Genomic DNA, 12937 nt, shown 5'->3' with positions numbered 1-12937 from the left:
TGCAGACAAGGCCACAGTCAAAAGGCTGAGCAAGGAACTGGAACTGCCCACTTCCATTACCAAGGCACCCAAGTACCCATTTGCACATTTGACAAATCCTCACTCCACCTTCTAGTTCCATTTCCTGATTGTCATTTGCCTGCTTTAGTACAACTGTATCAGTATAGTTACTATAGCTGCCAAGAAAGTCAGGGTAGTCTAAGTTAAAATTCCATTTTCAAACTAGAACACAAGCTAGAGAATGCAGGACTCAAACATTTTAAGATGAGGGCACAGCAACACATGCAATTACATGACTGAAAATTACTCTTCATGAAAATTGCTTCAAATTATCATAAGACAGCCAACTCCAAATGGTGGCTTTGGGGCTTTGATTTTTTCAGTCTCTTGAAAAAGGATTTGTAAGGTAATGTACAATTTTGGAGGCTGTATATCTATCAAAGGCTAGAATTATTTATTTATAAATAAAGCAGCTGAAATTCTTAGTATCTACAGCTGTGTTTGGTCAAATAGAAAACCTAACATCTTCCAATCCATTTATAAAAAGGTGCAGTATCAAAGAACTGCATACAATACTAGAGACCTCTGACTTTGCTAGATTTGCTGGTGTTGAAGCTTCCTTCTATCCAGTACGTACTTCCAAATGATTTGGAATATAAAACACATTTGACTTTACAGCAAAAGTTCAAACTGATGAACATAACTTATTACATATAGAGATGTTGTGAAAACATTAAAAATTAGCTAATAATGGTAATGCTGAAAATATAGAAAGCAGTGCTGTTTTCATTAAGCTATCCCTATTAAGAAAGTAGTTTGAAAATAAGGTAGAGCTTTTAAAATACTTATTTAAATATAGAAGATATAAGATAAAAAATGTATAAAACCCATAGCATTTCCAATAACACACAAGAAATATAATATACTACTTGATGGAATCTTAAATACTTTTTCTTATTAACTATTTTCCAAGCAATGCAACTTTCCAGTAAGATCTAATCTAATCACTTTACAGGATGGTTTACCACTCTCCAATTTTATAGTATGCTACAAATGGTCTAGTCCAAAATCATATAAGCTATTTAACATAATTAGATCCAATCTCTTATATCATGCCCACCTATGTTTATCCTGCCAACAGTATCTATAACATTCCTGTATTAAAGTCTTAGCCTACAATCTATGAAAGAAAAAGAAACAATATTACTCCTCCCACTGAAAGCTCAGGTATTTCTGAACTGTTTAAAAATAGAAACACTTAAGTTTTCTATTGAATAGTAGGCCAAAAACTCTTGGCACTTTTCCACAGGTTAGAACTTTCTGTCTGATGTCAAAATAGAACCATGTAGAGCAACTAGATGACTGTAAGTCATCAGTCAGCATTAAACCACAGATATCTCTATGACAAACTTAACTTTTGTATAATTAGAAATCTAGATTTCAAAACTAATGCTGGCAATAAAGAATGCTTTAAATGGCTGGAAAAGAAAAATATTTACTCATTACTTTACTATTGTTTCACACAAAAATCTTTGCAACTGCTAAGATCCTTCTAGAAACCACTCCAAAGTGACTCATACATGAAGTGATCTGACCTTAATACAGTCTGGCTAATCATAAGTGTTAAAATGCGTTAAAAGTGAAAGGTAACAAATTCCTACTCTTTACACACTATCTCTCCAGGAATCACAATTCTACAATTACCATTTCTTTCACTTAGGTATAAAATTGAGATTTCAAAAGAGAAAATCAACCAACCAAAACTCAGCTGTAACTAGAAATGAAGGATTTGTCATCATCTTCAGTAACATGGCCAGACAAGGAGAATTGTAGCTTGATCATCTGCTTTTTGAATAAGTAGAGAAATGCTTTAATAAGATTTTATATAAAGATTGCAATTTACATGTTCTGTCCCAGGATCATCCACAGAAAAAGAACAAAAGTATGGAAGAATAAATAAAAAGAAGAAAAAATGACTAGAAGAAGCACTGGAAAAACAGCCAAGACTGAAGGAAGCAAATTATAAAAATGGGATGAAAATTTAAAAAATTACAGGTACCCCAAAAATTACCAGAATAGGTCAATACCATTGTTTCTTCCGTAACTATGCCTACCAAACAACCTAGTAGATTAGGCACATTTCTGGAAGACAGACAAAACCCCTGCAGATCATAATCAGAGCTCTGAATCCATGCATAATCCCTCCTTGGAAGGGCATGTCCCTACTGAATTGCAGGCAATAGAGTGTCTTTGTTTCTCTTTGAGAAGAAACTATTTTCTACGTTTCCTAGGATCTTTTCCAAAAACTCCATCTAACATATCTCAAGTTATACATTTGTAACACCTTAAATAAAGGCAGAGAGTGATGGAGAAGAAGAGGAAAAGAGAGGGTATTTGACAGTAACTGTATGTAGGCACAACTAACTAATTTACTTGGGTTCTAGAAGCCATCAAAGATGTCCAGAAGATTCAGAGTAAACACCCGGATTAAGTCGCTTAGAAATAACTGCTGGAGAACCTTCTTTCTCCCATTAGTATAAGAAACACCTAGATGGAAAAAGAATCCCTACAAACTGCTACCTAAATTATAAGCTAATAAAACTAGACATATTTACATAGTTATAGTTGATCGTGACTTTATGTCCAAATTTGTAAACAATCAACTGAAAAACACGAGGACACAGATCATCATAATTTTATACTTACTATTTCATTATTTGTCAGCTTTCTAAAAATGCAAAGTTGAAAACAAATTTATAATCATAATATAAACAGCACATTTTTCTATCTCTTTTCAAAATTATTCCCATCCTGAATAACAGAATGACTTGTGTTTGGAAGGGACCTCAAAGAGACAATCTAATCCTCACCCCAGAACAAGTTCCAGGTGGGTTTTGAATAACTCCAGAGAAGGAGACTACAAAACCTCTCTGGGCAGCCTGTTCCAATACTCACCCTGAACAATGTTCTGACGAACAATTCTAATTTTCTCCTTTGTACTATGACAATAATTTAACAAAATTTAAACTAGATTTACTTCAATTCAGCTGAAAATCATCAAGATGTTGTAGTAAATATGGTCTCAAAAAACCATTTCCATTTAACAGATACTATTTTGGTGGTAATGAACCACTAGTCTACAGTTTCCACCGCTGTACAAATTGATGCATAGAGCTACTTTTCACTTGCAGCTGACCCAAAATAATTTCATTATTACCAATGTACACATAAAAATTGAACACTGCAGTGACATATCAGGTACAATATGTAAACACTTCCTATTGTGAATTGGTATAAGAAGTTCTTGTTCTTATTTTTAAAACTCAGACTTGCATGACAGACTAGACATACTGGACAGTGGAACACACAAAGAGGAACACTTACAATCTTCTATTGTTTTTCACTGCCATAATCAGAAATTCACTGTAGCAGGATATTTTGCTCTCATGCTATTTGCAGGTGAACATATTCACAGAAATTTATTTCAGGGTGATCTGCTGCAGTACTATTTTTCCGTATCTGCCTGTTCTCATGCCATCAATTCTGTCAGTGCTAAACCAAGCCTGACTGTAGCAAGTCCTTCAGTGAGGTTCAGCTCTCCACCAAATGGACTCACCACACCCTCGGATGAAGACCAGGGATTTCTGATGAGAAACAGGAAGCAGGAACAGCAAATCATGAAGGAATGGCAGGACTGCAGCAGCGCTCAAATCTTCCAGCCATGGCAATATTAAGCCTGCTTCACGCTACTAAAAATAATGCACTATCACCTCTCCCCCACATCAAAAAGTTTACCATGTCATCTAGTGGTCACTGCCAAGACATTTGGCTGCTTTGCTGTCCTTCGTGCAGAGCTTCCTGTCTGCTCACTCACCCTGAGAGACTTGTATCGGAACTGACAAACAGGCAGAACGTAAGAGTTTCCTAAAATGCTTTTAAGGACAGCAATATCCTTTTGCTGGTACTGTATCACTTATTAACTTCATTACTTGAACTGAATAAGCAGCAAACAATGGATTGCACTGCATGACCAACATTTCAACAGGGAAACAATGCAAGGCAGCATTGTATTCTCACTTGTGAAAGCAAAAATGTAAAACCAACACACCATGCAGGAATGAATTAGAAAGAGCTATTCAAGGAAGTCAAACTTGCATGCAGAATTTATTGTGGCTTTTTAGAAGGCTAATAAAAAATGAAATCTTCTCCTAATATCTTTCAAACATCAAGATTTTGCTAGTCTTAATTACAGAGCAACAAATTATGTAGAGCATTACTATATTAACTATGTTCTTTTTTTCAACTAAGGCTAAAGCATGGTCAAACATTCTTAAATTAAGTTTTTTCTCTGTATTTTGTGATGGAATTCACAGCACACAAAGTTCCCGGTGTAAAAATTAAGACATCCTTCCGTTTACCCTAAGTAGATGAAAATAGACCATAAGGAAAATTTACAACCACACCTATAAGGAAAGTATTAGCAATCCATTTAATTAATAAACAAGCCCCACCTCATCAAGCTTGCTGAAAGTAGTCTTTTAGAAATAAATGCTTTTAGCTTATTCAACTGAAAAATAAACCACTCTACCAGTACTATTGCCCCTTCATAATACTCTCTCCTGTTATATAAAGAAAATGTGCTGTATATAGGTGTGACTAAAACCAGAAATGCCATCAAAATAACATATCTGGTAACAGGGACTAAACAGAAGGAGGACAGTTAGTGAATGAGTACATACCAAGCACCACTATAAAAAAATGTTCCAATTTGTAAAAATCATGTTGTATACACCACATTTACTTTCCCATTCAGCTAATTTTAAACATATTCAAGACTGAAAAGTCTCAAATCACTTTTACAGGAAAGATCCAAAAATAGGAGCAAAATGAAACAAGCTTCTATTGAAACATTATCTCCTACCCATCACAACTGCAAAATTCTACACAGTACTGACAAATGGTATACAAAGTTTGACAGGGAGCATCACTGAATAATTCTGTGTTGTAGTTCTCTTCCAAGATGATGGAGGCAGCAACCAAGTAAAACTACAGGTGCCCCGGCATAAGAAAAGCAATAAAAAAATCTGAACAACATTGATTCCAGACCAACTTAGAATAGCTAAGTAGAAAGCAGAAATACAACCTGTTCCTCAGAAATGAATCAGGTTGAATTGAAAGAAAGAGGTAAGAAGTATCTGTCTGTAATTTGAATTCTGTCACATGTGCCTCATCCCTTAAAAAAGCAGCTAGTATAAATGTGAATTAACAATTAAACAAGACCTGGTCATCTGTAAAATGCAAGGAATATCTAGATAAACTCACTCAGCTAGAAACATTTATTCAATATTTCTTAGAAAATGCTGGAGTTCCAACATTTCTGGCGGAGGAGTCCACCCCTACAGCCGAGGAGCTCAAAGAACAACTTCAAACCCTTAATGATGCTCTAGTTTGGTATGCTATACTTCTTTATTATGTATGCCTCCGAACCAGGTTCTGAACTTTTTCTTCTGTTCTGCAGTGAACAATTGATCCACAGCATCTTTTGCCCTTCCTTTGCATGAGAACCACCCATCCTCACTTAACTCATGCAAATAATAAACAACTCTCAAAGCTCCCACAATAAAGAGAAATCAATGATCTGGAGGATTCACTTCAGAAGGAGGCATAAGGACAGAACAACTGCAGACTGCTTTATTAATTTCCCCTTTTTTGAATAAAAAGGTGAAAGAAGTAATACTGTATGATATTGCAGGTGTAGATAAAGACCAGTACCTCACTGCATTATGGGAAGAGGAAAAAAATTAATCCTATGGAACTTGAAGTACAGCCAAAAATGTTTAAAAAAATTGCTTCGTACTGAAGAAAAGTAAATTAAACACAAATGAGTAATAATGAAAAAAAAAAAATGTTGGCCTTTCTCCTCAAGGAGAAAAAATTGGCTTTTTCAGCCAATCTTCCTCAAGTTGTGCATCTCATTTCTAAAGATAAACTACTTGACTATATCACTATCTTGGTAAAATGCAAGAGAAAGTGAAATGGAAAAATATTAATTCATATCCACAAGGGGAAAAAAATCAGTAATGATCCAGATTTATAAATGTAAGAAACACACTTTAGTATTTAGTGAAATAGTCTCTGTTCACCCAAGTACATTCAAATAAAAATCTACTTTAAGAGATGTGCCTATTTCTGCACTGTTGATAGAAAATGTAATTAGGCTTTTTAGCATCTTGAGTACAAAAAATAACTGATCATTCCAAAAAATTAGCAACTAATTTCAATCTCTGAATACTAGAACACTAACATGTTTCTGAAATTTATCTCATAAACACAAAGCATTGTCACATTGTATTGCAAGATGAGAATGAGTCTTCTCTCCTACATAGTCTAAAATTTTAATCAAGCTAGACAGCAACAGAATAGAAACACATAACTTTTTTTTCCACTTCAATCCTTTGACATTTATCTGAAAACATTAATAGTTGCAGGTATACTACCATATGAAAGGGAATTTTACTTTTTCCATTCTTATATTTTAGAGTATCTTTGGAATCTTCCAACAGCCAGTTTCACTCCTATTGTTGCAATTCACTAGGATTTCCCTTTTTTCTTTATGTTTACCCTGATTACTTGAAGGTTTATGACTTCCCTCATAGAAGTTTTCAATTCCTATCTTTTAACACTAAACTAAATTTTTCACCTTTCAAACTGCCTGAAGCCACAATTCCATTTTTTATACTAATTGAACAGATGCAATAGATAGTACAAACCTAAGCTCACCTCCACACTAATTCATTAGTATGTACTACACATACCTGTTCCAGTAAGGCATAATTTTGAGAAATTAGAGCCAACAGACCTTTAACTCTTACGCAAGTAATATGTACCACGCAAATCTCTTACGCCTATGCATAATACATAAAGATGATAATTAAGTGAACTGACAAAGTATATTTCAAGAGATGTTCTATTCGGACAATACTTAGGCCTGTGTTATTATTTTTCATTAAAGGGGAAAAACAATTATTTTTTCCATCAGGATTACAGTCCTTCCCCAATTTATTAAGCTACTACGTGAGGCAGAGTGCTTTCAAGACAAAGAGCTGGCTGTCACTATGAAAGAACTACTAACAATCACATATTTTGAGGCTCAGAACACACCCATCCCACCGCTAAACAAAACAAGAGTAACACAAACACACACACACATCAGTACTTCAGACATACTGGGGGTTTGTAACCTATCATCCTGAAGTGGACCCTTCCGTTGTATTAGTCAGCAATAAGGGGAGGTAGAAGAATGAACCCAACAATATTAATTCACACAGAAGTTTGTGTTTCTAAACTTTAGCTCTGTAGGAGCTAAAGAATGAACATAAGGGTTACAAATTTTGCCCATATAAAAATCCTGGCTATAAACTCAAGCCTAATGTGCTCAAGGCCTCTTTAGTAAGTAAAGTAAATTCTGAAGACCTACTTTCTCTAGTTGTCTGCTGCTTTCAGAAAGCGACAATGCGCAATGTCAAGAGATCTAAATCACTATTTTTGTACCTCCTGCTTAATATTCTACCATTTTTGGTAATTCAGAAATTAAGTCTCTCTCCCTATCTTTAGTAATTTATAAAAATGTCTTCTGAATAAATCTGCTTATAGAGACAGCATGTGTCATCACAAGTTTCCTCACAGCCAGCATCTATTAGCATTCACTAAGTACCCAAAATCAGTAGGTCATTTTAATACCACCTACTACTTTCTTTCACAAGGTAGTTTCAATTTTCCTTGTAATATGGAACATTTTTCCACCACAGAAAAATATCTAATTTATTCTTATCATTTTACAGGGGCATAAAAGTGGTGGTAAAGATGAGCATAAGATACAAGTAAATGGTATGGGATGTGCTATACAGCCACACTTGAGTGACCTTGCTTTGAGTGAGAATACAGAGAAGATATAAGAGAAGGGCTCTCACAGGGTAATTCCGGTCTCTGAAAAAGTATTTAAGTCATCTAGGTGTTCAGAACGCAGTTTATACTATCAGGAAATGAGAAAGACAACCATTTTCCTGTTTTACTACTTTTATTTTTCCCCCAGTATACTGACAGCAAAGTTTTTTGATACTAAAAGGTTTTGCTCTCTTTGCAAAATGTTTAATGTGATGATCTAAAAAAACATGCCTTTGTTGCTCAAAGTATCAGAATCATCTCAAAGTGAAACATAAAAACATGTCATACTTCCCCAGCCTTAAAGTGAAGAATAGTAACACTGAAGGAAAGAGAGTAAAGTAGAGTTTGTATCAGTCCAGCATTGCCTTTTAAAAGTGATAACTATTTCCTGTATCTCTATCTCAGACAAAAAAAAAAGTCTCTCTAAAAAAAGTCTCTCTCTATTCTCTTCTAAGGAATAATTCAATTTGGGATGAGGCATTTTAAATATCACTAGAGTATTACAAAATAGTATCTCAACTTCCTTTTAGGATGCCACTTTGCAGGCTTACTCTTACACCTGTAGCAAATCAGTTGTATTTCAAAAAGTATTTCAAAAGTACCTTCTGAAAATGGAAATCAAAAGCTTGCATACAAATACTTACTGCAGGTATCAGTAACTTTTTTACTTCTTCAACAGCCCTCTTCAGCTTTATTTCTGCTCTGTTTTGAGCATCCTCCACAGTGATAAGTACATGTAAATCTTCATTCAGGTGTTCCCAGTTGGGCTTGCCTCGATTCTGTTCTTCCTAAAAAAAAATTAAAACATGGAAGCTATGAAGCACTTACATTCTGTATAAAACAATCACAAACAGCAGACAAATTCAATTCTGTAAATAGTATGAACATTACTTTCAGCAATGTTTCTTCATACTTTCATATCATATGAACTTAGCCTTCAAAATACCTTTTTGGGGGTTTTGTTTGTGTTTTGGAACCTCCTGCTTTATATTATACTTTTTAAGGATTACAATACATATGTTGTTTCTTAAAAGTACTTCCTCCAGATGAATAAAGGAACAAGAATAAGAATACAAACACAGTATGACTTTCTATATTATTTAGAGCCTTTCAAGAGTTAAACAGCTAAGACATACTAGTGGTTAAGCAACCTATCCTTTGAAGAAAAGTGAAACACACACCAGACATAGAAACTCCATCTGAATCACTACAAAGAGCAAGAAAGCAATACTCCAGTGTTAAGAATCACTTTCAAATACTCATGAAAACAAGATTCAAAGAATCAAACACTCCAAAAGGAACAGAAGTTGCCATTTTCAAAGGAGAGCTGCATGTACTGGATGAAGAAAAGAGGAGGAGATGACAAGGCTAATACTGAAGTTACATAAGGGCAAGTGACAAGATGGTCACCATTACACAGGTATTCATCACATCCACAGCATTAGTAATCCCAAAGATAAATATTAAAAATGTTTTTCAGAAAGGGAAAGCATGCTAAATAAAATATTTCAATTTTAAACATCAGAAACCAATAAATTTAAGTACCCAGTCTTCCAAAAAATAAGATAATGAAACACAACAGAGAAGAAACTTCCCAACTTCTTTTTTATTAAACAGTGAATAAAGCTAGCTAAATTTTCATGAAACCTCATTTAAATTTGACAATATTTAAAATATAACAAGTTTTTAAAAAATAGGGCCTCAAAAAAAAAAAAAGCTCATTACAACTTTGAATCTATAAAAATGCCTACACAAACCCTACTTATTTAAAAAGCTGGGTTTAACAGAAGAAGCTCTTATTGTGACTTAACAACAATTCACACTTTAACTTAATCTTTTTTTTTAATTTGCAAATGTGGTTTTCCCTCAAATTTAATGAAAAATTCCTCCAGAAAATCAGATGCATTGAGGAAATGTTCTAAGATTTAATACCAACAAACGTTTGCAGTGCCTCATATTCATATATACCTGAGGGAGCACTGCTCCTTAGAGTGTTTTATTTTTAATTCAGCTAAGACTGAAATGTTTTGTGGAATTCATAAGGATAAAAATGGGGAGGGCGAGGGGAAACTGAACCATGAGAGATGTATGGAAAACGTATGTAGAAGAATCAGTACTTTGAAACTACTTTTCACTATGTATGTAATGTGCACATATCCATTAGTCCACACTATCAGATACAGTGCTGTGTTTTGTTGTTTTTAATGTTATCTTTGCCAACTTTTTTAACAAAGTAGCTGTGAAAATAGTTCTGCCAATTTCACAAGCTGGAAACAAAGAGAAAAATAACTCACTTATAATACAGAACACAATGCAAAGTGCAGCTGAGTTATAACATGCTTTCTGTTGAAATGTAATCTTTGAAAGCATTGTCTATGACAAGGTAGTTGCAACTTATTTATTCAATTGTGATCAAAACACCACTGTTATTTTTTTAAACAATTATATTATTTTTTTTTAATACAAAGCAGGACTGAGCTGTTTTCTTTTAAGATGGTGACAAGCTATATCAGATATATGAGGTAGTATATGAAATAATTTGTTACAGGTATGAAGAATGAGAGAAGGATCCTAAACCAGCAGAGGGCAGAGGAAGGAATGTACAACTACCTCTTCTTGCACTGACTCAGCATTGGAATGGGAAAGGTCCTGGTTACTAACACCAGATTCAAGAAAGCTGCACAACTATAGTAACACAGGAGGCAAAACAAATAAATTTTAAAAGGCCAAGAGGAACAAATAAAAAGGAAAAGTGTCCCCAAGTAAAGCAGCAAGTTCTGTTCCTGAAATACAAGGAATGCCTAAATGCAGTTTTAGCTACCATGACATTAAACACCATGCACCATGTTTATAAATAGTGCAGGCAAACATAAAGGGGCTTTATGGTGATGTATCCTTTTCTCTCATAATGAAAATAATATGGTGCAAACTCTCCAAAACTTATTTCAGATTAATGTTACATCAAGTATTGGCACTGTACTCCAAACTAGTCTCTTGCAGTGTGAGCATTTTTTATTCAGTTTAAAAAGAGAACAAAAAGCTGCAAATAGCACAAACGAGCTGCATATAGAACAAACAAATCATATTTTTTTTTAAACCCCCTAATTTACTTTTAGGTGGAACATGTTGTGTGCAAGGTTTATAATCACAGGTATTAGTAGGGTGAGATCTCACAGCACAAGCAATCACACAAAGTGCTTATCAGTAAGATAACTGAAGTAGTGTAGGACTATGATAAGCTTTTCTACGGCCATAGAGTACAGTAATAAAAGCACTGTTGTTGAGAGTGCTATTTATTAAGCCAAATTGTAAGACTGAAAGAAAGGCTAAGAAGAATAAAATTTCGCACTGTGATTAAAAAATAAAAGAAAGAAGAGTTTGGAATGGGCTTCCAATTTATGTTTATGTACCTCAATACACTGGGGTTATGAATTCATCCAGCACTCCCATTCTGTCTCACAAGATGGTTTTTTTCTTAGTAGGTTGTCAGTTTTCTAAGAAATGTCATTTGTTTGATTGAGAATGCTAGTTGAATGTTATACCAGTATGTATATTTCATTATTTATAGGTTTGGCTTTATCCAAATTGGGAAATTCAGGTCTTTATTAGCTCATTCATTGCAACAGAAAGTCAGGTGCAAAGCACAGAGTTACGGCCATGAAAGAGAGATAATCTGCAAACCTCTTACACTGAAGAGCTACCATTTTTTATGCTACCTCATTCTCCTTTTAAATCCTAACAGGATGGTTTGAAAAAACATATTTTACTCCAAGTAAAATCTTTATTTATATTAAACTAATCCTCTGTGCAACAAGTCCTGAATATATCTTTTCTCAGCCATGATTCGTTGTAGTAAAGTCTGAACAAGAAAGTTGAATATATCTGGAACACAGATATATACACCAGAAAGTCACCAGAAAGGAAGGTACCTTTCTGAAGACTCACGAAACATGGTCAAAGATTTGAAAGGTTGATTAGGGTTTTCTTTTGAATTTTTGGGCAAGAAAACGGTAAAAAGATGGGGAGGAAAGAATTACTAGAACTTGCCTCATTGCGTAACTTGGTAAAAAGAAACAAGACGTGGCTGTCTAGAAGTGCAGGTAAGATAAACCAGTTCACTTCGTAGATTCAGAAAATGTATGGGGTGGGATGGGACCCTGAATGTCATCCAATCCAAGCCCCCTGCTCAGGGCAGGGTCAGCTCAAGCATGTTGCTTTGGGCCAGGATTTAAATATCTCCAAGGACAGAGACTCCATCCCCTCTCCTGGGAGAACTGTTCAGTGTTCAACCAGTGCTCAGTCCCAACAACAAAAATACCAGCTTTTTCTTAGTTTAAATCTAATTTCTTTTCTTTCAGCATGCACATTGCCCCTTGTCCTTCAGTAGCAACCGTTGATCCATTCAGCCTAGTTACCAGGTCTACCTATTGAAAAAGCAGTGAGGAGTAATAGAAATTGTCATGAAAATTATTTTGGGAAAGAAACATTTGCTACCGCAGCAGGAAGGGCACGCACACTGAAGGAAGAAACAGCATCAGGGAAATCAGAAAACCTGACTAAGACTTGGGGAAAAAGGAATTCAACTGCATATATTCAAAATTATATACATACACAAGAAGCAATTGGCAGCATTAAGTTTTCCTGCATGCCAGAGATTGTCTATGGAAGAATTATAAAGGAAAAATGGAGACTGAAGATGTACTACAGATGAAATACAAAGTAAAGTGATTTACACCACAACATTGGGGAACAACAATATTAGGAAAGCTTAATTATCACCAAACTATCTTGTCTGCTAAATTAAAGAACATTAAGGACAAAATAAATGGCAGATGAAATTTCACTGTGTTCCTTGTTTGGCAGAAATTACAGTATCCTTAAATATAGCCTAATTCTGTAGACAGATTTGCTTTCATTATCTTGCCTGTGCATATACACTCATTAATCCAGAGTACCTACACACAATAATGGACTACTCAATATTTATCTTGCT

The 12937-nt window shown here is 34.7% G+C and overlaps 1 protein-coding gene across 10 annotated transcripts in view; it reads right to left on the bottom strand.

Moving 5' to 3' along the window:
• The window catches only part of QKI (QKI, KH domain containing RNA binding), a 154278-nt gene that overhangs the window by 44745 nt on the left and 96596 nt on the right, over positions 1-12937 (bottom strand). For all 10 annotated transcript variants that reach the window (XM_021544148.3, XM_021544153.3, XM_021544147.2 and 7 more), the window contains one exon: positions 8589-8732. In XM_021544148.3, the coding sequence (XP_021399823.1) occupies positions 8589-8732 (144 nt within the window). The remainder of the gene's footprint in view (positions 1-8588; positions 8733-12937) is intronic.

This window comes from Lonchura striata, chromosome 3, assembly GCF_046129695.1.
Source record: "Lonchura striata isolate bLonStr1 chromosome 3, bLonStr1.mat, whole genome shotgun sequence".
NCBI classification, from domain to species: Eukaryota; Metazoa; Chordata; class Aves; order Passeriformes; family Estrildidae; genus Lonchura; species Lonchura striata.
This window is presented reverse-complemented; position numbering and strand designations above follow the sequence as displayed.